At 37.7% G+C, this 21,228-nt stretch overlaps 1 protein-coding gene across 2 annotated transcripts in view; it reads left to right on the top strand.

The window, feature by feature from the left end:
- Positions 1 to 21,228, top strand: part of UTRN (utrophin) — a 418,084-nt gene that overhangs the window by 148,638 nt on the left and 248,218 nt on the right. For both annotated transcript variants that reach the window (XM_076333919.1, XM_076333918.1), the window contains 7 exons: positions 5,978 to 6,169; positions 8,033 to 8,205; positions 13,004 to 13,154; positions 14,630 to 14,805; positions 15,964 to 16,099; positions 18,277 to 18,426; positions 19,633 to 19,717. In XM_076333919.1, coding sequence (XP_076190034.1) covers positions 5,978 to 6,169; positions 8,033 to 8,205; positions 13,004 to 13,154; positions 14,630 to 14,805; positions 15,964 to 16,099; positions 18,277 to 18,426; positions 19,633 to 19,717 — 1,063 coding nt within the window. The remainder of the gene's footprint in view (positions 1 to 5,977; positions 6,170 to 8,032; positions 8,206 to 13,003; positions 13,155 to 14,629; positions 14,806 to 15,963; positions 16,100 to 18,276; positions 18,427 to 19,632; positions 19,718 to 21,228) is intronic.

Below are 21,228 nucleotides of genomic sequence, written 5' to 3'. Positions count from 1 at the left end.
TGTGATTGATATTACTGTACATAATGAAGATTAATAAAAATGACAAAGGTTGAAGTATTTCTGATGAGAAGAGTTGTGTGATAATTTGTGTGTGTGCGGGTCTTGACAAACAATTTCACAACTGATTTAATAGGATGTCAGGGTCTGATAAAATTTACTGCCCAGAAAGCTGTATGTCTTAATTGTTGAGGGTACAGATACTTTCAGTGTTTTTTATTCTTTTATTGTGGTTTTGTGGGGGTTTTTTGGTGTTTTTTTTTTTTTAATTCTATTTCTTTTCATCCTTCAAAACACTTTGGTCGCATGGTAATTACATTAATATTTTAGGCAATAACAGTGAGGAACCTTGTGAAGCAGTAAGTAATTTCTTGGAGAAGCTTGGGGGCTAGGCAATCTGTAAAGTACTTCTCAGTTTCTGCATATGAAGCTTCATAATTAAAACCAATCAATCTCTTTTTGACTGCTCTGTAACTTTTTAACCCAGCACCAATTAACTTGGAGGCAGGGGTAAAATGCTCTGGTTCCCTGTGAGACTTACACCACAAAATCATAATGTGGTGCTCTTCATTCGCAGCTGTAGTGCTATGTGGCTTCAGCTGCCTGTGAAAGCTGTAGACCTATGGCAGACAGTCTGCTCTCCTTGGTCACGCAGGCTATTCAGTATCAGCTATGAAAGTAAACCTTTTAAATCTGCTTCTCTTTAGAGAGACTTTTTCAAATTATAAGCCTCCCATGCAGAGCTGGGCAGCAAAGATGGCCTCAGGGTCTGTTTAACCGTCCAACATCTGACCGCTCTGTTGGGTCCCCAGTGGTCACTCCTGGTGTACTGTGGTACTTGCACGTGAGCTCCTTGGGACCTGACTGATGCCAGGGATTTTGTTTGAAGGAAATGGGCATCCATACACATTTAAAGTAAAACAACATGATTCAGTTTTTCTGTTTGATCATCAGCTGCTCAGCTGCTTTGAGTGCATCAATTACCAGATTGAAAAGGGGAAAAAGGTGCACCTGGATGGTTCTTTGCTAATGGGAGCAGTCCCATTGTGCCACAGACTGGTCTTCCTTGTCACTGTTGGTCTCACTGCAGGTTGACTGGTCTTCTCTAAGGAAGTTCCTTTGCCTCCTGTAAAACCCTTTTCTTTAGGGATATACTTCAACTAATCCCTGGCACTGCTGGATCCATTCCTGGATTACTGCATCTTGCTATCTGGGTGCTGAATGCAGAATATCATGTAGATATGTATTACCATAGCGATTACAATAGGCTATTGATGGAGAAACGTTATCTTTGCTCAGATTTGAAGTTGTGTAAAAATATCCTTATACTTCCCAGATGTAGTTTCTAGTCCAGCTGAGTCAGCTAGGCTTTCAGAAAGGGACCACAACAGTTTTCATTACTGCTGTGAAACTCGAAAACTGCTGCTTTTGCTTCATGTGCCTGTGCCTCTAGCCTTCTGACATTTGAGTGGTAAGCCAGCCTGTCTCGGGTGACCTTATTTTAGTTTTATGGCTTGTTCTCTCACCTGCTTTACTAATTGATCTTGAACACCAAGAATGGTATGGGACCATACCATTTCTGAAGGGAGAAATAGTGGTCCCAAATATCATCATCTTTTTAAATGAACACAGTTGATCCAGAACTTTCTTTGAGCCACCAGACTTGACTTACCCTCAGCACCAGGGGGGATCCTAATGCTAAAATTCTGCAACAGAAACTGCCCCTCCCCAATTTTTACCATCTATTCTGTGCTTGAACACATGCCCTCCCCCTTCTTTTAGTCAGTAGGGATGTCTGATGAAGGTGGGGAAAGGGAAACCTTGGATGTATCCATAGGGCCCCCAGACAACCAAATAGCAAATTGCAGTGCTTTTTGCTCATCTCGGCTCAAGACTGAGAAGCACTAAATGAATTCTTGACCCAGTGGTGTGCAGCTGGCTCAACTCCTCACCTTGATGTAAGGAAGGTGCAGTGAGCAGAGCAAGAGAAACTAGTGCTTGAAATGAACAAACAGGGAGGGAAAGAAAGATTTCAGCTGCAAAGGTGGGGAGTAGACTCCAGTTAAGGTTTTATGTAATACATTATTTACGTTTTTGTAAATCAGTGTGGAGAAGACTTATTTATGGTGCTTGAAGGTCATATATATCTATATATTGATTGCTGGAAGTAGCTGGATCATAAATATTCCTCATCATGTACGCTTCTAGGGATTATGGAGTTAAGTGTCTCTGAAATATTGGTAACCCTTCTGCATAGCAGGTACTTCTGAATAACCCTTGTTTTGCCACAAATCCGGTAGCTGGAAAAGCCTGCATTGGAAGTTTGTATCTGCTTGAGTTCCTTCTTGTCTAACCTTGCTTTAGTATTTATTTAAATTGCTCTATTCCGACTTGGCTCAGAATGAGGGAAAGGAAAAATTAAACCTTAAATTGCAGAGGTAATTAGTTGACTGAAGTTCCTGAGAGATTTTTCCAGGTTTTAGAAAACTGTTTTGAAGTGAAAAAGATAATTTTGCAGATGGTTAGTGAATTTGCTGTTGCAGGCACAGTGCAATTTTTCCTATAAACTGAAACACAGACACCATCTTGAAGGCTCTTGAAGTATTATTCCTGTAATAAAGAAAACATGTTTGTTTGCCTATTGTGCTTTTTATAGGGAAGGTTCTGGGTCACTTAAATATGAACCGTTAGCTACATTGCCCATAAATATGTTGCTTACTGACTGCATTAATTAACCCAGAAGAACAAATAAAATGGACATGAGCTTTTAGCTTTGGAAAACCTTTTCTTAGAAAACTAGCTATGAAATATTTTGAGTGTGAGAGAGGAGGGGCAAGGAATGGTTAAAAAGTGAGCATTTCTAATCAAAAGGGTATTTATTTGCAAAGATGATAAGTAATGTGTGGTGATCTGAGATTAGACTGGGTAAATGCTTTTGGTTAAAATGTTTATGTAGTTAAACATGGAAGGTAAATTATTTAATTTTATGTCAATTTCTTGAGCAGTACTTTCCAAAATCCACTTGGAAGCAAGTCAGAGCATCTCCTTGAGTTGAATCTTTGGTAGATTTTGTTTCAAAATATATTTAAGTGTAAAAGGGGAAAGGGGAAGAAAATCTGAAACCAAATTCTGAATTGCAGGTAAAACTAGATGCTAAGTATAGGAAGAAACAAATTTTTACTTGACCACTAAATTAAAATTATTTTTAGCAGCTCTCATTGAGAGGCCTTATTTATAGACTGTACACTAGTAACCGAGTAGTCCCCTTTTTTCCCCAGTCCTACATTTTTCCTAGTATTTGAGAGGCCCAATTTAATGAACATGCTGTGTCACCACTGAAATTAAAGTAGAAAAGGGCTATTAAGTCATCCAGTCAGATCTCCTCCTAAATAACCTTTGATTAACTTTTTATTTGTGGATGCTTAAGAAAAGAGTTTGCTTGCGTGTTTTTTTAATTTACAAAGAAACCCAACAAAAACCCAAACCCCTAAAAAACAGCTTCTGTGACATTTAGGTGTTTGATTTGTGTGAGACAGTTACGTCAAACTTCTGCTCTTCCATTTTTTTAGTACTTTATGCTGCATTTCAGAAGCTGCCAGTCTGCAATGCAAGGTAGAGAACAGCTGAACAATATTAACTCAGCTATAGTAAAGCACTAATGTGTTTATAACACTTACATATGTTCACCTTTAAGAAGGAGGGTTGTGAAAGGAGGAGACATCATCTCTGTGATGGGAGGCAGCTGGAGGAGATTAGTAATGAGGTGTGCTCTGCAGGAACAGCATCAGGAGGAATTCACTGCTTTGCCAAAGAGCAGCAACATGGCCCAGGATGGTGCTACCGGGGAAGCAGAAAGCTTCAGTATATGTCAGTGTTGGCAACAAGTGGAAAACAAGTTTGCTGTCTGCCAACAGATGCTGTTTTAAATCTTGTGCCAGTTTTTTCTAATAGGAGATAAAGCAATGTGTGTGAAGAAGAAATATAATAAAGTCCAGTGACCTATTCTTTTGGGTGAAGTCCAGATTCTGGACTGTTGCCTGTGTGAGAATGGGACTTGTGGGGTGATGGAGAGTTAGAGAAAACACCTTGTGAAGATGTTGCAGGCAGCTGTGTTGCAGTAGGCATCCTGGTGTTTGTTCAAACCCAGGCTTATTCGACATTGCTGGGGAAAAGATACTTTGAGTTGCACAAGCTTTGTCTGATTTCTTTGGACCTGGGGCCTCTCCTTCCACAGGAAATCATACCACTGTCTAAGCCTTGGGCTTTTGCTCCAAATTTCAGTGATGGAAGCTGACAAAATATATACAGTGCCTCAAGAAAATGTGTTTGGGGAGCATCAGGGACCAAGATGCTGGGTTTGTAACTAAAGCATATGAAGTAGTTTATGGTTTTTACTGCGGTGCTTGCCTGCTGTACTGTTACTGAATCAAAAGCAATGCTGAGTATTTTATGATGCTTGTCTGTAATACTTGTTTTCAGTAGACTCAATTTATGCTTACGTGCCTGTACATTCTATTTCTTTGGTGTGCAATGAATGACTGAAAGCATACCATGTTTGGTGGCAAAGGTCTTGTGGAAGTACAACTGTGTCCCCAGTTTCAATACAGGGATGATTGTCTACTTTAAAAAACAAAACAAAAAAACCCAAACCAACACAAAACAAATAAAATCCTTAGGAGCATTCGGTGCATGAGAAGAAATCCTGAATGGTGAATACGTGAACATACCTTTTCTGCTGCAATCCTTCTTTCTTTTGAACTACACATGCTGTGTATGTTAGATTCCAGTTAATTTGAGTGATGTATTTGAAATGCTCAGAAACATGTGGAGGAGGAAGATAGACAGGTGTTTGCAAACAACTTTGTTAGTGGGGCTTAATATTTTACTGGTTGTCAGCTGTGCTGGTGATTTGCATGTGTGTACCCAGCCCAGACTAATTGCAAAGTAAAATTCACTGGCTGAAATAGCTGTTAACGTACATTTATTCTTCACACTTTTAAGTGTGTTCTCAGCTGTTAGTAAATCATACAGTCAAGTGCTTCTGTCTCTGTCTTGCTTGACTCAGATTCACTGAGTACAGGATGGTGACTTAGAAGTTGCTTGAATTCTGCAATATTTGGAGGTGGCTTTACTTTTTCATTGCTGATTTTAAAGAACTGGTCTGTTTTCAGAGATGGTAACAGAATCCTGTTGGACAAGAAACCTTTTCAGCAAAAAACTGCTTTCAGTCTTCGAAGTATCTGCTTCACCTGCCTCTGCTACCTTTGCCAGGCATGGCTGCCTTGCAGCTGGCTTCCTAATGCTTCAGATCCAGGCAATCATTTATGATCCAAGAAAAAGCTTCATTAAATTACTGTTCTTGCTTTCTTATCTGCTAACATGGTACTTGGCTAGATAGCCTGGTCTTACTGCCAGAGCAGATAACAACAGTTGCCAAGCTCTTGAGGAGTTAGTGTCTCTTATTGCTGCAAAAAGCATTTTGGGGTACTGGTGGAGCACTAATTTATTTAAAAAATGGTTGGGAAATGTGGGTGGGGATCCTTATTGAAAAGAATGTGGAGAAGGAAAAAAGTCTGCTTCAGTAAGTCGGTAACTTCTGGGAGTCCTTAATGATAAAGGAAACAGACAGTGGGTTGTAATCATAACTAGATACAGGCTCGATCAAGAAGTGCTGGAAATGGTAAGGATCAAGGTGAGAGAAACAGCAGTGCCCTTCCCACTCCCCAGAGTTTTAATAAAGAATAACACAGGGTCACTGTGAAGCATGATATCTACCATTTTTTAACTTTTTTTTTATAAATATAGAAACAATTCTCTGCAGGACTTGCAGCTTTCTGAATTTATGCAACTTTGCTAGAAAGGCCTTTGTTTTGTCTTTTAATGTAGAAAAGTACTTATTCTGAATATAGTCTACTGATTTACGATTTTTTCATAAAATTGCTTGTTCTTTGAAATATGAAATGAACTTTCATGTTTTTAGGCAATCCCTGTCCAGCAGAGGTTAAAAGGCCACTTTGCTGCAGGGGTTAGGACCTTGCCTTTTTCGGCTGAATACTTGGTTGAAATCAACAAAGTCTTGCTGGCCATGGCTGATGTTGAACTGCTGCTGAATGCACCAGAGCTAAATACTGGCATCTACGAGGATTTTTCAACTCAGGAAGATGCACTGAAGGTACTGCATGCCTAGGCATTATATTCAGAGGGAAGAACGAGAGAAGGGAATAGCAGAAGAAAAAAGACCACCTTAGCGACTATATAGCTGTATTTGTATTTTTGCTCAGTATATACTGGATCAATATGCACTGAAGATTAAATAATGAGACAGTTTTGTGGCTCATTTTTCTTTTATGCAGAATCCAGATACAAAGTGGAGCAACGTGGAAGCTGGGTGGGAGGTTGGGGGAGAAGGGTTTGACTTCTTTTGTTGGAGGAACTGTTGTGTTTTTCGTCATGTAGTCTGCATAATATGTAGAGAAATGCTAAAGCCAAAATCCTTATGTTCCCGCTTGGTCTCCTTAATACAGCTGCTGTTCTCTCTGACATGTGAAAACAATGGCTCACATGGGAAGAGGGAGAAAGGGAGATTCTTGACTTTTGTATGAAGCTATATATAAGACAAGGGTACCTGTTCTGATTAGCAAAGCATCAATATGTGCTCAATTTTAAGCTTCCACTTGTCCTCGTTGCCAGCCAGTTGATTTACCTGTGTGATTAATAATGAGGAGGTAGTTAAGGATTTGCCCTTCTTCAAAAGGGGATGAAGAAAGTATGTTTGAAAATATTGAATCCTGCTGTCAAATGTGAGTTAAGTATGTAGAAGTCTGAGTCCTGGTTAATTTTGAGCATGCAAAGGATCATGATACAGAGATTCCCACAGAAAACATCCATTGGAGTTGGGAATTGCACATGGTGTGGTGCAGTATAGATGTACCTCTGTGGGCTGGGGAGCATAGTGTGGTCCATGTGTCCTTATATTTGAGGTAGTCAGGCTTTGCCCCTCACCTAGAGCTAGATCAGCTGTTTCTGCAGCTGTTATACAGGTCCTTTAAAAGCTTTTCAGAATTTCAGTCCATTTTTCTGACCTGCTTTTCTTTATGCTGTGCACATGCTTTCATTTTTCGTATTTGTTTCTTTGGCGTAGTTTTCAAAAGCAAATAGGGGAGTGATGCCAACCTTTCACAAAGTGGATGACTTCTGTTTTGTTGATGAGATTCTCTTGTCCCTGTTTACTCTGCTTCTGTGCAGTTCTGCTTCCCTTAAGTACAATTAGGAGTGTTTATGTTAAGGTGGGTTTAAAATACTTCATTTTGGTGCAGGTGTCTTGTCTGATTCTGAAATTTTGGTATATTCTAAGGCTGTTTTCAGAAGAAGCAAATAGCAGAGCATAGACTTTTTAGAAGTGTTACTGTTTTAAATTCAAAAAGATAAGTAAATTCCACTGTTTGCATGGTCTATTTGTCCTCTGAATACCAAGGCAGTCTTACAACAGCATCTGGTTTAAAGGTATTTTCACATCACAGTTCAATGATATTTGAGATAGGTTGCTTTAACTTTGTCATTTAAATCTAAAACTTTTACGTAGCTTATGCTTTTGCAGTTCTGTACATATGGGAGGTTATGTGAAGCATAATAAAGTCACATTTTGTGGCTCATTTTTTACATGAGGAAGGAATATGTACAGTGTCTTCACAACATGGGCGGATTTGTTTAATAATGAAGATACTGCTGTTTTGAGAAGTTTTGCCCCATGTTGTTTTTGCTGTTTTGCCCCTTTACTTCAGGAACAGGTGGGATATATAAAATATTTAATTCTTCATAAAAACCTGAGAAGGACACATGCTTAAAAAGGTGTGATGGACTATTCAGTTCAGTCGCTAAAACTGATTTAGTCTGTAAACTGCTGATGGTCATGGTCTTATTGTAGATACTGCTTTTTTGGAACAGTGTTTTGACGAAATTACTTTTTGGTCTTTTTTTTTTCATTTCCTGCTGGTGTTGACTTTACTAATGGCTTGTGTAATTACTGTGCTTGCAGAACATAAAAGATATTTTGGATAAACTTGGGGATCAAATTGCAGTCATACACGAGAAGCAGCCTGACGTTATATTAGAAGCATCTGGACCTGAGGCAATACAAATAGGAGATGCACTAACCCAGTTGAATGCGGAATGGGATAGAATTAATAGAATGTACAATGATCGTAAGTGGTAAGTCAAGGATGTTTGGTTTCTGTGACCATGTGGTAAATATTGTATGTACTTGAATATAAGTGTTTTACAAATGTACCCTAATGATAAAGATAAAGAATTTGGGAGTAATCAGCTTTAATATGTTAGTATTACACAATAATTGCCAGAATTATTGAATGTTGAAACAGTTAACATGCAAACTGTAGTTTGGATGCTTTTATGAAGCTGATTGTTTTTACTTTATAAAATAGAATATTTTGTTTATAAAACATAAATTTTTTGTTTTGTAAAGGTATCACAAAGCAAAGTTCTAGAAGAAAAATGTTGAGTAGGACATCTTTTAACGAAGAATTCAAGGCTGCTTTTGAAGGAGGGAAGGAGTTTGAAAGGATGGGGTCTTTAAAATACAGCACATATGATAGTTGCCAATAATCTTTGCTGTAAATAATTGAAGATGAGAGATGACCATATTAGAAAATTTTGTGGTTGAGGGAACAAGAGAATATTGAAATCAATGCTTAAGAAAAACTTATTTCCTTTCCACAAAGATCAAATAGCTGTAATTTCACTTATGCCAAAAAAGGCGGGGGGGGGAGTTAAATTAAGCTGTGACTTCTCCCTGCCCCTTGCAAAAGATACTGTAAACTGAAACTGCCTTACTATCTGAAACATCTTTAAATGTTTAAAACCAAGCTTAATACCACTTAGTCAAACTTGGAAAAGTGTGTCAGGCATTTTAAGTTGGAATTGGTGAAAGTATGAAAGTACGTGTTCAGGAAGTTACCACTAAGCTGAAGATACTCACACTGCAAACAGCAGTAGACAGAGATTGCTGCTATGCAAAAAAACCTTAATGACTGAAAATGATTTTATGAAACTTAAAATTAAATGCAAAGGCTCATATTGTAGTTAATTTGCTTTTACAGTATTTGCTTTTTAATGGTGATTATAAGGTAATGGTTAATGTAGAAGTTCTGTAGAGCATAAAGTAATGTCTAGCCATGTTCACTGGCTTTGTAGCACCAGAAATCAGGTAGCAAACACATTTGGCAGTGTATTTTGAAGAGATGTTTTTAGGAAGTGTGTGTTGCATAAGCTGATGTTTTTAGCTCTTTCTCAGAGAACTGATGTATGTGTAGAAATATAAAAATCAGTTGGTGGTATTGTCTAAGCAGAGACTTCCAGAAATTCTGGGCCACTGGATCAGTGAAGCATCAAGATTTCTAATAACCTGCCAGGCATTGTTGTTTCACTGTTTTTTAATTTGAAAACAAATAGTGGTGCCAGCTGGGTACCACTTTCTGTGCTCTTGCTGGTTCCCTGTGGTCACCTGCTGTATTTAGAGACAACTGCTCCAGAATCTGGTGCCCATCTGTATTTATATGCCTGCAGCTATTTTATTGTCTTCATAGGTATGACACGCACTAAGATTTAGTTATGCCTTTTTTTCTCCCCTGTAACTTAATTGAAAAGCTTTAACTAATATTATCCTTTTGTAAGTATGAGTATGATTTCATTTACTGCTTAAACTTCATTTCATTAAGTAGCCAGGGTTAACCAGAAACCTAGTCTTCCCATTGAAAAAGATAATTGTATCAAAGAGTAAGTTCAATGTTTATGATTAGCTAGCAAAATGCAATAGATTACCTCCTCACTTGGTTCACTGAATACAAATTAATCTTGAACTTCATAAAGTTTGTTAAGCTCTGCATCTTAATGAGGATAGTATTGGGCGTGATTTTCATACAAAAGGGACTACTGGACTAGCAATTTAAGCTAAAATGGTATGTAGCTTCCTGTATATATTTGTCGTGGTTTAACCTCAGCCGGCAACTAAGCACCATGCAGCCGCTCGCTCACTCCCCCCCGGTGGGATGGGGGAGAGAATCGGAACGGTAAAAGTGAGAAAACTCATGGGTTGAGATAAAGACAGTTTAATAGGTAAAGCAAAAGCCACACACGCAAGCAAAGCAAAACCAGGAATTCATTCACTGCTTCCCATCGGCAGGCAGGTGTTCAGCCATCTCCAGGAAAGCAGGGCTCCATCACGCGTAACGGTGACTTGGGAAGACAAACGCCATCACTCCAAACGTCCCCCCCCTTCCTTCTTCTTCCCCCAGCTTTATATACTGAGCATGACGTCACATGGTATGGAATGTCCCTTGGGCCAGTTTGGGTCAGCTGTCCTGGCTGTGCCCCCTCCCAGCTTCTTGGGCACCTCCAGCCTTCTCAGTCGGTAGAGCATGGGAAGCTGAAAAGTCCCTGACTAGTGTAAGCACTGCTTAGCAACAACTAAAACATCGGTGTGTTATCAACATTGTTCTCATGCTAAATCCAAACCACAGCACTGTACCAGCTACTAGGAAGGAAATTAACTCTATCCCTGCCGAAACCAGGACAGTATTAAGTACTACAATTTTAATAGAAGGATGTACTTTGATTAACGAAGACAATATTAGTATCAATATTAAAATGCTGTATTTTGGCATTAGTATTTTTATACCCTTTCTGTTACTAAGAAGAATTTTTAACCAAGTTTATTCTTGCTTTTCCCAGTGTTGCCCTAAGTATAAGCAGGAAGGCAAGAAGACTCTATCTCCTTAATAATCTCTGGCTTTTTTCTGTTTCTGGGGTGGGTGGAGATTTTGACAGAAATAGTAGAAACAGCATCTGAAGTTTGTGGCAAAAGATTGATTTAGTTTTCAGAGGTAGTAATGATTTTGTGATTGAGTGCCAGCTAAGTAGTTAAACCTTTGATAAAAGCTCTGGTGTAGCCAAGCACAAGTTGAATTAAACTGTACTTAGCAAAGCTTTTAATTGTTCAATTAAATCCAGTTGACTTCAGTTTGACTTGAACATATGTGTAAAGTAAAATGTGTGTGTGTGTTTTTGTGCATGTATGTATGGGCTTAATGCTTTGTTGAGCTGTTTGTAACAATGCTGGTTTGATAGTTCTGCTCCTTCTGCCATGGACTTTCCACCAGTGCTAAAAGTGTTGGTGACTTGGGAATGAGCTGTGGTTTGGAAGCAAGCGGATTCCTGCAGAGGAGGCAAGGAGTAGCCAAGTCTCGGTGCTGTAGTGACAGGACTTCGGTACTTTTATCTTTCAGCCGAGGCAGTCTGTACTGAAACAGCAGTATGTGCATCTGGCTCAAAACCAGAGTGAAACTTTGTCTTGTTGCTCAAAATATTGATGGAACTGTTGGCTCACAACAGAAACAGCGGGAGTTAAACCTTTGTGTCTCAAAGCGTTCTTCTCTAAAGTTCTAAAATTCTGAAAAAGTCCTGTGTTCAAAACTCCCCCAGAAACTTTCATTTTGAATGAAGCCAATAAAATAGTCTTTTAAACTATTTTAAGTGCTTAGAATATCTCTTCTCATTAAATGTGGAATGAGATACTATGATGAGACAATATGTTCAGTTAGACTAAAATGTACCTGAGAAATAAAAGGAGAATGAGATTTGGGGTCAGTCTACAGGTTGGTCTAGCGTATTGAATTGTGTGCAGGAAACTGAAATGGTAGAACTAGGAGGTAGGGTCAGAAAAAAATAAGTAGAGATTTTTAAGGCTTTCTTCTTCTTATCATGGCCCACATGAAGATTAATAATAACAAAAAAGCCCTGTATGGACCAAGAAATATGGATGTCTTGACAAAAATGAGATACAATCTTGATGAAAATAATCTCACTAGGAACTCTGGGCTTATTGAATTTAATTAGTGAAGAAAAGAGATGTAATGGTAGCTCTTTAAAGTTTGGTTTTGGACATCTTTGATGTTATGTTGTTAATTTCAGATTGCATCTGTATGTAAGAGGTAACCCTGGAGTGTTTGCTGTTGGAATTGTTTAAGACAAAAATAATGGGCTGCAGATGAGATCTTTCCTCTGTCACATTACAGGGTCCTCTGATGAGCAGGAGACCCAGCCTCCTATGTCTTTAAAGACTATTTTTATTAGTTTGGAATGGGATACTATCCAGTTTGTTGGTGTTGATGTAGATTTCATGTTGTTTGTCTCAAGTCCTGTGTCCTTTGAGACATCTGTCCTATTTGCTTTATAATGCTAACATAGAGTTAGCAATCAACAAATAGAAAGCAAGCCACTCTCTCTATGCCTTTCTGACATGGTTTTCTTATTTAACATTCACGGGCTGTTGTTCTTAGTTTGTTAACATAGTAGAACTCTCATTTTAGTTAAAAACAACCTTCTGACTGTGGTAATCCAGCCTGCTCCATACCAGAAAATGTTGCCCTTCAAGTTAAGCTACACATTAATTTGAGGCTGCAAAGGTGGCAATAATAATGAAATGCCTGGTAAATTATTGTGTGATTAAATTGTTTAAGACCTACTTATGTGGGCCCACTGGTAATACAGTCAGTTCTAGATAATCAAAATCACCTTCACTTACTAATTTCCAGGCACCAGCACCCCATGGTTTATGAATTTAAAAAAAAAATCTGAGCAATTAATCATAAATCGGTGTGGAACATGAAATCTGAACCGTTTTATAATAAAGAAAAAAGGGGTTCTGCAGACCAATTTGATGCAGCTAATCAATCTTTATTTTTTAGGTGATAGAAACAAAAGTTTGCTTAGGACTGCCTTTTTTTCCTTCAGCTGGAAGTTAATGACAGTCTGCTGTTGGCTTTTACCAGCTGCTACTATGTCAGGAAGCCTTTAGTACTGGGGCTTTGTTAACCAGGCTATATGCTAGCCTTTCTGTTTCGCAAGGAAAGTTTCTAGTCACTGGAGTAGGAATTGTAGCCTTTTCACCAAAACGGTTTGGATAATTTTTCAATGCTTTGTTTTCAAACAGTTGCTTTGATAGAGCGATTGAGGTGTGGAGGCAGTTCCACTGTGATCTCAATGACCTCTCCCACTGGATAACGGAAGCTGAAATGTTATTAGCTGATGCCCGCGGTCCAGATGGCAGCCTGGAGCTCCAGACAGCTGGGCTGCATCAGCAGGTATGTATGATTTGTGCAGAAAATGAGCAAGCTGGAAAAAGTCTAGATTTGTGACTAAAATTCTAGTTTATATAGACATATAGATTTGAAATGAGGCTGTGCAATTACACTTTAAAAAGTGGTAACTCTTAAGATTTCTTTTTCAATTGCAGTTTAAAATGATTCTTGGGGAAGATCTCAATTCCCGCTTATTGTATGGGGTTTTATGATGACTCTTAGTATGGATGGGTTTGACATAGAATGATGTCATAATATGTCATAGAATATGACATAGAATAATAGAATATTATTATAGACATAGAATAATATGTCATAGAATGATGTCATAAATACATAATTTGATAATTCAAACGTTGGCATAATTTTTGTTGTTTTATAAGTTTTGTTTCAGCTTTAAAAATATGTTTAATCAGTAAAGAAATCCAGTATGTTATTTCACTTACTTTCTACTCATAATTAAAAAAAATGGACCCCAACAACAGTCAATTCTAACTTAGCAAATTATTTTTTTAAACTAATGACTTTGCAAGATCCTGCCTTATATAAACAATCTAGAAAAAGAAAATATTCCAATTCCAGATGTCTTAGGTTTGATTGTTTCATACTTCAGTTCTGGAATTTAATTCCCTGACGTCTTTCTAGCTCATCATTATGGAAGAGCAGACTCCCCTGTTTAGCTAAACTACTTTACTTCCTTTTAAATAAGGAGAAGAAAACATAACTTTAAGGATCAGACTTTTTTTTCTTTTGGGAATAATGGTTATCCAAGATTTAGGTATGTGTTGCTAAAGAAATGCATGTTCTACCTAACATACAGTTTATATTTTATGCTTGTTGCTGCTTGGAGTTTTTTTCTGGGGCATTTCCTTTCTCTTTCTTGAATCATCTTGTTCCTGATCCAATTGCAAAGACATTTTTTACTAACAATGTAAGATTTTTGTAATGGTTAGGGATATTTGAAGGTTTGGTCCCGACATCTTCTGACTTCCTTTAGTTTCATGGATTTTCTGCAATTTCTGGGGACTATGGCAGCACAGCCATAGTTATCCTAGCTAAAATACTGTTAAGTTACAGAAATAGTCGGGGCATAGGTTATGAAAAGAACTGGTTAAAAAAAAGTCATACCATCTGTTAGCACTACTAGAAAGTGCTGTACATTAAGAGGAAAGTAATCAAACGTGAGTGTGGATTCTAGCACTGATGGTTTAAATGAATTCTTGTGATCCTAAGTAGTATTCGGCAGCCTATTCTCTGTCGTCATCTTTTTATGACACTCATTAGAAAATTGAACTGGATTCAACAACAGACTCTTAATAACTTAAATCAACAGCATCCAATTTTAAGTAATATGGCTTTAAGTGCCTGTTTTAGTAAAATAATATGCACCCAGGATTCATCCTGTGTATTATGAGCCACAGATCAAAGTCACTTTAGGTCAGTAATAAAATTCTGTGTGGCTTTTATGTTTCTGACAGGAACTTGAAGAGGGAGTCAGCAGCCATCAGACAAGTGTTTCAGCGTTGAACAGAACTGGGGAAGGGATCATACAGAAACTGTCTGCTACAGATGGGAGCTTCCTGCAGGAGAAGCTGGCGGGATTGAATAGACGCTGGAAAGCAATCACCGTGGAGGTTATGGATAGACAACAGAGGTAATAAGTTAATTAGAAATTTGGATGTCTGACCAGATGCGATGAGGAGAATCTCATTTAGAAGACTCTGGGAGAGATAGTGCATTCTATTGCACGCTGTCATTAATCTGAATTTTCCTGACATTCAGACCTCTGTGTTTTGAACTGTCTTCTAGAACCAATTTCTCATAAATGCACCTGCAATTGACTGCTTAGTGAGTCTGTGTTTAACACAACCCACCAAGTGACAACCACAAAACTTCTTTTCTTACAATTTTCCTTTGTTTTTAAAATAATTTCATTGCTCAGCCAGACTTTTTTTAGGAAGGAATACTCAGCTGCTTTCTCTGGCTGAAGCTGAACTGTAAGTACATTACCTTGATTTCTATTTTTGTATTGTCAAAGATACACTAATTGAAACACTTGTATTGTTCTTGAATTTCCACAATACTATAAAATAAGGCCTTTAGGTTTGTGTTCGCAATGATTTAATCCATCTGACTAGGTATTTTCTGAACAAAGTGAAAATCCATTTTGAAGTAGCCTTAAATTTACTTCAAAGATCAAAGAGAAAGGTTGTCTGAGATAAATATACAAATTTTCAGCGTATCTGGGAATATAACGTCCCCCTTCTGTTCTTACTGCTAAAAAATGTGTAAGGATAAATCCCTGGAATGGATAGTTATTGTTGGAGGCTATTTATATAATTATATGTTTTTAACATCTCCTGATACGTTTAGAAATGTAATAAGATTTTTCTTAATTATTTAGTTTGAGAAGTTCCATTAAAGCTTTGTGTGATTTAGGGAATTTTTCCCTTGGAGGGTTTAGGGACATTTCTAATACCTTCACTAACAGTGGCCTTGTAGTGGCTTACAATGATTAGGCCTGAAGATGTTGTCATACTGTCACTTACGTTTAATGTTTTCTGCAGACTTTTGAAAGTCTATTTTGTGACTTTGGAACTGAAATTTATCTATTTTTAAGGTGGTAGTATTAATTTGGAAATATCTTGCATTTTAATGATGAGGATAGAATCCTTTGAATACCAAAATGAATGCTTTAAAATGCTCCAGCCACTGAAAAACACGTGACTATGTTGCATCAGAAGTAATGTAGGCCTGACATGCTGTGTTCACTGCAGAAAATGCATATGGATTTTTTGTTTTCCTTTTTAAGGCTAAAAGGAGAGAATCAGCAGCTGATAGAGTACAGAAAGAAGCTTGATGAGCTGCGTTGCTGGTTGGAAAATGTAGAAAATGCTCTGGACACAAGATTTACATTCAACCATGAAGAAAACTTGCGAGAATTACAGGCAAGATCGATTAGTGTGTATATGCATATGCACATGTATGTCTTGTGCAAAGTATCAGGACATGGCTTTTGGGGAGGGGAATTCTCACATTGTAAATAGCCAAAGAAATATTACGATTGTGTGAGACAGCTTTTTTTGTGAGGTTACTTACACAGGCAAGATTCATCTCATACTAAAGTTGGGTTAAGTAGATAACTGTTATCTAGCCAGAAGATGGTGGCTATGTATCAGAAAGTGAGAAATAGATGTACAACTGATAAAATTAGTGAGTGGAATTTCACTGGAGATGATGTCCCCAAGTTGACTTTATAATTGTCAAAACTTTAGCAAAAAGCTAATAAGCTTAAAATGGTAAGTAAGCATCATTGTCCCATTTACTGGGCAGCTTTACTACTTAGTTACATGTGTAAGATTTTGTTTAACCTGCTTTTTAAACTATAAGGGTTTTGGTCCTTCCCAAGTAACTTGGGTGCATAGGTATGTGTGTATTTTTCCTGTTTATTTTGTGTCTGGCTTTGACAACAAAGTATCTTTGGTTTGTAGGATGTGTGAAAGAGAATGTTTCTGGAATCCTAAAAGAATGGAAGGAGTAGTCAATCCAACAAACCTGCTTGCTCATTTTTTAAAAATTAGTAATTTAAAAAAAACCCCAACTTGCTAGATCAAATCAGGTGGAAAGGCTTGAACTTCCTACAGATGTGTAAAGTAGTTGCAGTTGTGTTTGCCTAAACAAATTGTGTCATGTCAGTTGTGTATTGGCTGTCTGATGATCATGAAAGTTTAATTTGTCTTGTCATCTACCTTAATATAGATGCCTGAAGTGAAAGGTAGAACTTGAATAAGGGGGGAAAGAGCAGAATTTGCTAGAGAAACACTGGTAGGGAATTATTAAGTACCAATTTGGCCCTGTGAAAGCAGAAATGCGTGCGCAATTTTAGTTATGTATATTAAGGAAAGATGAGTTTGCAATAAAACAGGTACTGAGTAAGACTGGGCTTTTCAGGAGGATGAATAACTTCTCATCTGCAGAGAGACTCGGAGCTTGCCTTGTTTTGTCTGGTCAAATAAAGAATAGTGAGAAGGGGTATGATGATGAGAATAAGAAAGCATAGGGAAGATGAGCTATTAAAGGCTGGTGTTAAAGTGGGAATAACAGATGTTAACTGATCAGTCAGGAACAAATACAGTCTGGGAATGAGAAGGAGATTACTAAGTAGAGCTTCTGCAGCAGCCTCCAATTAAAAAGGCTATAATATGTTTAAAAAAAAAAAAAATTCTTTTAAGGTAGACCCTTGAAAATTTAGGAAAGGCACTATTTGGTATAGTGCTTATTGTAGCAGGGTACTCTGTTCAGTGATCTACCTTCCAGGCCTGTGTTCCTGTCACTTTACTATGCACACCTCCATAACACTTGTGTAACAGACATTAGTATACATATTGGGGTGGATAAGTATGATGTGTACTTGCTATTGCAATTTTTTTATTCTAGTGCTTTAAAGACAAAATTGGTGATTCCTACTCCACAGTGCTTGTGGTCTATGGGCAAATGATAGCACAGTTGATTTTAAAGTCAGTGGGAATCCAAGCATAAGTTTTGGGTTTGTTGTTTTTTTTTTTCTTCAGGATCTGACCTGCACTTTCATGTTTAGAGAGAGAAGGCTATGGGAGGTTGATCAAAATGAAGTTGTAGGGTTACATTTAGTTTTTAAATACCTTTAGAGTACATTTCCTTAAGAGTAAAATACCTTGTAGTGATCTACCATGTACTTGTATAATGCATGTCAGGAGTGGGCCCTTAGTTTTTAGTTTTTTTAAAAAACAAATGCAAGCAACAATTTTGATTGACAATGTATTGCCTTTTGGATACACGTGGTACATACAGAGGTGATCAAACAAGCATCTTGTGAGATGAGAATCAGCGTGCATGATATGAAGCTGTAGAGGTACCTTGGCTATTTGCTGTTTTGTGGTTTTTTTTTCAGTTAGCAATAAATGTTGATATTTGAATAAATGTTTTAATAATTTCTAGATAGAGCACAGACACAAAAATAGAAGCTTTTCTGTTATATATTTCCAGGAAAATTTCTAAATATTGGAGTTAAAGGCAAGCTTCTCCCCCCCCCTTACTTAAGCATGTATGCATTTTGCTTCAGTCTAAAACTCTTCTTCCCTTTTAGGTCTTAAGTGAAGAGATGGAAGTACAGGGAGACAAACTGGAATGGCTGAACAGAACTGAACCTGAAGTACTTTTGGATAAAAATGTTGATCTTCAGGAAAAAGACAAACTTTCCGATTGCCTGCAGTCCCTCAATGTGAGGTGGAATAAGGTGTGCATTTCTTCAGCATTGGGTAACTGAAGTTGAAAATATAGTGGTGTACTCAGAATGGTTGTTTTCCTTTCCATGTATTTGTGACATGTACATAAAATGTCTTGGAAGCCATGCAGGCATGTTCAGGAAATGTGCCCCAATCCATGTCTTTGTGAAAACACTGGTGGATGTTTTTCCATCAGAATGAGTTAGTTTAGTTAGCTTCTGGTTTTTGTCAGTTTTCTTTTGTATTGCCTTTCTTTTAAACAGCTGGATCAAAAATGTTTCACTTATTTGAGGCAAGCAGTAACATATTAATGTGAAATTGAGAGACTCACAATAAATCTCTGCTGTATAGGAAAGTTGGATGTTTGCAGCAGTTAAGAGGAAAACTAACAAAGCTGTGGTAAAGCTTAGTGAGAAAATCTTATCAAATGTGTCTGGGATTCTTCCTCAATATAACTGCTGTAAATTAGAAACTCTAGTGTTCAATCTCATTGGCAAGTGTATGAGAAGAAAAGAACTCAGTGGTTGGAGTAAAACCAGATTTTTTTCAAGCAGAGCTGGAGATCCAAGTGAAAAAGGAATAGCATTATTTGGGATTATATTATGGATCAGGGAAGTAAGAATTTATTGGGAAAAGGGGCTTTTGATAGTTCAGGGAAAGAAAAAATATCTGCTTTTACTTACTCAGCCATGAAAATGGGGATTTCCCCCCCCCCCCCTTTGTATATTACATTTCCATCACTGCTTTTTAAAAACTTTTAAAAAGCAAAGTAGGCAAATTTGTCTTCACTACAATAGAGTTTAGTGGTAACATTTTCTTCCTTTTAAATTAATTCCCTATTTCTCTACTTTCCTGTCACTGATGACCACAAATCATGCTTTGCGTTGTCTTTCCTTCAAAGTATACTCATATAATGAGTCATAGTTTTGATGCTTAGGCAGTAAAAAACATGTAAACAACCTGGGTACAACAGTTCATTTATTTCTCTCCAAGATTTAGGTAAGACACTGGAATATATTGAAATAACACTCTGAGTACCTTTTGGCATTTTTATTGTTTTTAAATGATATCTTGAAAACATTCATTGAAATATATCTGAGGCATGCCGTTGTAGAAAGCATGGTGTAGAATATTTTGTCTTCTAGTAAGTGATTACTTTTTTGCTGTTAATATAGCAAACAGTCTTACTGTTTTTATTCCCCTCTGCTGGGCTGTAGGTGTTCAGAGAAGTGCCTGACAGAGTGAGAGAACTGGAGGCATCTGTTGGGCAGTCTCGTCTTGTTACACAAACAAAGCCTTCTGGTGAGCGATCAGTCCTTCTGTTGTGCTTCATTGTATTGAGTTGAATCCTGTTTGCGGTAAAAAATAATCCAAAAAGGAAAACCTTCCCTATGAACTTAAATGGAAATAAGAAATGTTGTCCGTCACTGTACTTGGGGCTACCTTCATGTTACTGTGGGAGAGAGAGGGAACGTTTGGTTAGGGAAAAAGTCACTCTGTGGTTCAGGATTGGGAGAGTCCTTTGGGGTTCCCCTAAGAGTTTTGAAATGGAGGAATGTTTTAGTAAAGCTTAGGCCTCCTCATCAGGAGCCAGTGTACTAGGTACAGAATAAAAAACAAAATAGCTATGTTTGTGATGGTGGGGTTTCCTGTGGATTTGTGCCTTGTGGTCACGCCTTTCAGTTATTAACATCCACTAGAAGCTTTCCCTACAGCTAATTATTTGTAAAGTATCTCCTGCATGCAGATTCTCTGCAGTCTTATAAATAAAGGCCATCCTGCATCTTTCAGCTCAGCAGGGACAGAGATAGGTCTTTCTCATCTACTAGATACTTATCTTCTTGAATCTTGTAGGGGAAGCTGTCTAAATATGATATGTTCTTGTATCAGACACTGGCCGTCTTTTCAAGTTCTTGGAGGCAGATCAGCAGAAACAGAGTGTAAACAAGATGCCCAGGTCTCCTTTTTAGAAAACTAGGTAAAAAAAGACAGCCCTTGTCTGAAAGAATTTGCAGCTTGAACTTCAGTACATTAACCCTATATATTTTTTTTCAATTCAGCAGCAGTAAAGAAAATTTAAAGGAGGAAACCCAACTTTTGTTTAAGCCTTTCAAAACTTTGATTCAGCTTGTTTTTCTTTCGTACAGGGTGTTTGTGTTAAGTAAAGCTCCTGTATTCCATTGCTTAAGGCAAGTGTGTAATATTCATGCTCCAGCTTGATTTAACTTAGTGTTTTCTTGGAACTAGAACACAATCAAACACAGCTTCTGGAGCGAATCTTACTGTTCAGCTCATTCCTCACTTCTTTGCAGTGTCAGGTTAAAAAGATGATGGGGCTGAACTAGCGGGCATCTGTCCCTTGTTAGGACAGTTGTGTACTGCTAAGTCCATGAAGCATCTGTTGGAGTAGCTCAACTTACTTGTGCTTAGGTGAATTCTGAGCCAAGAGTGGGGAAAACCTTTCTGCCATATAATACAAAAGTGAGGAAGACAATTTTAGACATTTATCTTCAATGAAAGGATTGTTTTTTATGCTTAATAACGGTCAATTCCCTTTTGTGTCAGAGTATTTAGCTTCACTCCATTAGATTTAATATCATTTTGCCTTTGCAGGTTTTCTTTTTGTTAGTTTTTGTATTTAGGCTGAATCATTTGGGTGAGTCTTTGGCATGCAATGAAATAATTAATAGCCTTTAAATAGCATCTTTCTCTGTAGATGCTGTTGCGTATTTATAGGAATTACAAAAAAACCCTGTAATTCTCACAATTGCACATGTGGCCATGACTTTTTTCTTTAACAAAACCCCCAAACT

Source organism: Aptenodytes patagonicus, chromosome 3, assembly GCF_965638725.1.
Source record: "Aptenodytes patagonicus chromosome 3, bAptPat1.pri.cur, whole genome shotgun sequence".
NCBI lineage: Eukaryota > Metazoa > Chordata > Aves > Sphenisciformes > Spheniscidae > Aptenodytes > Aptenodytes patagonicus.
The sequence above is the reverse complement of the archived record's forward strand: the minus strand, read 5'-3'. Positions and strand labels throughout refer to the sequence as shown.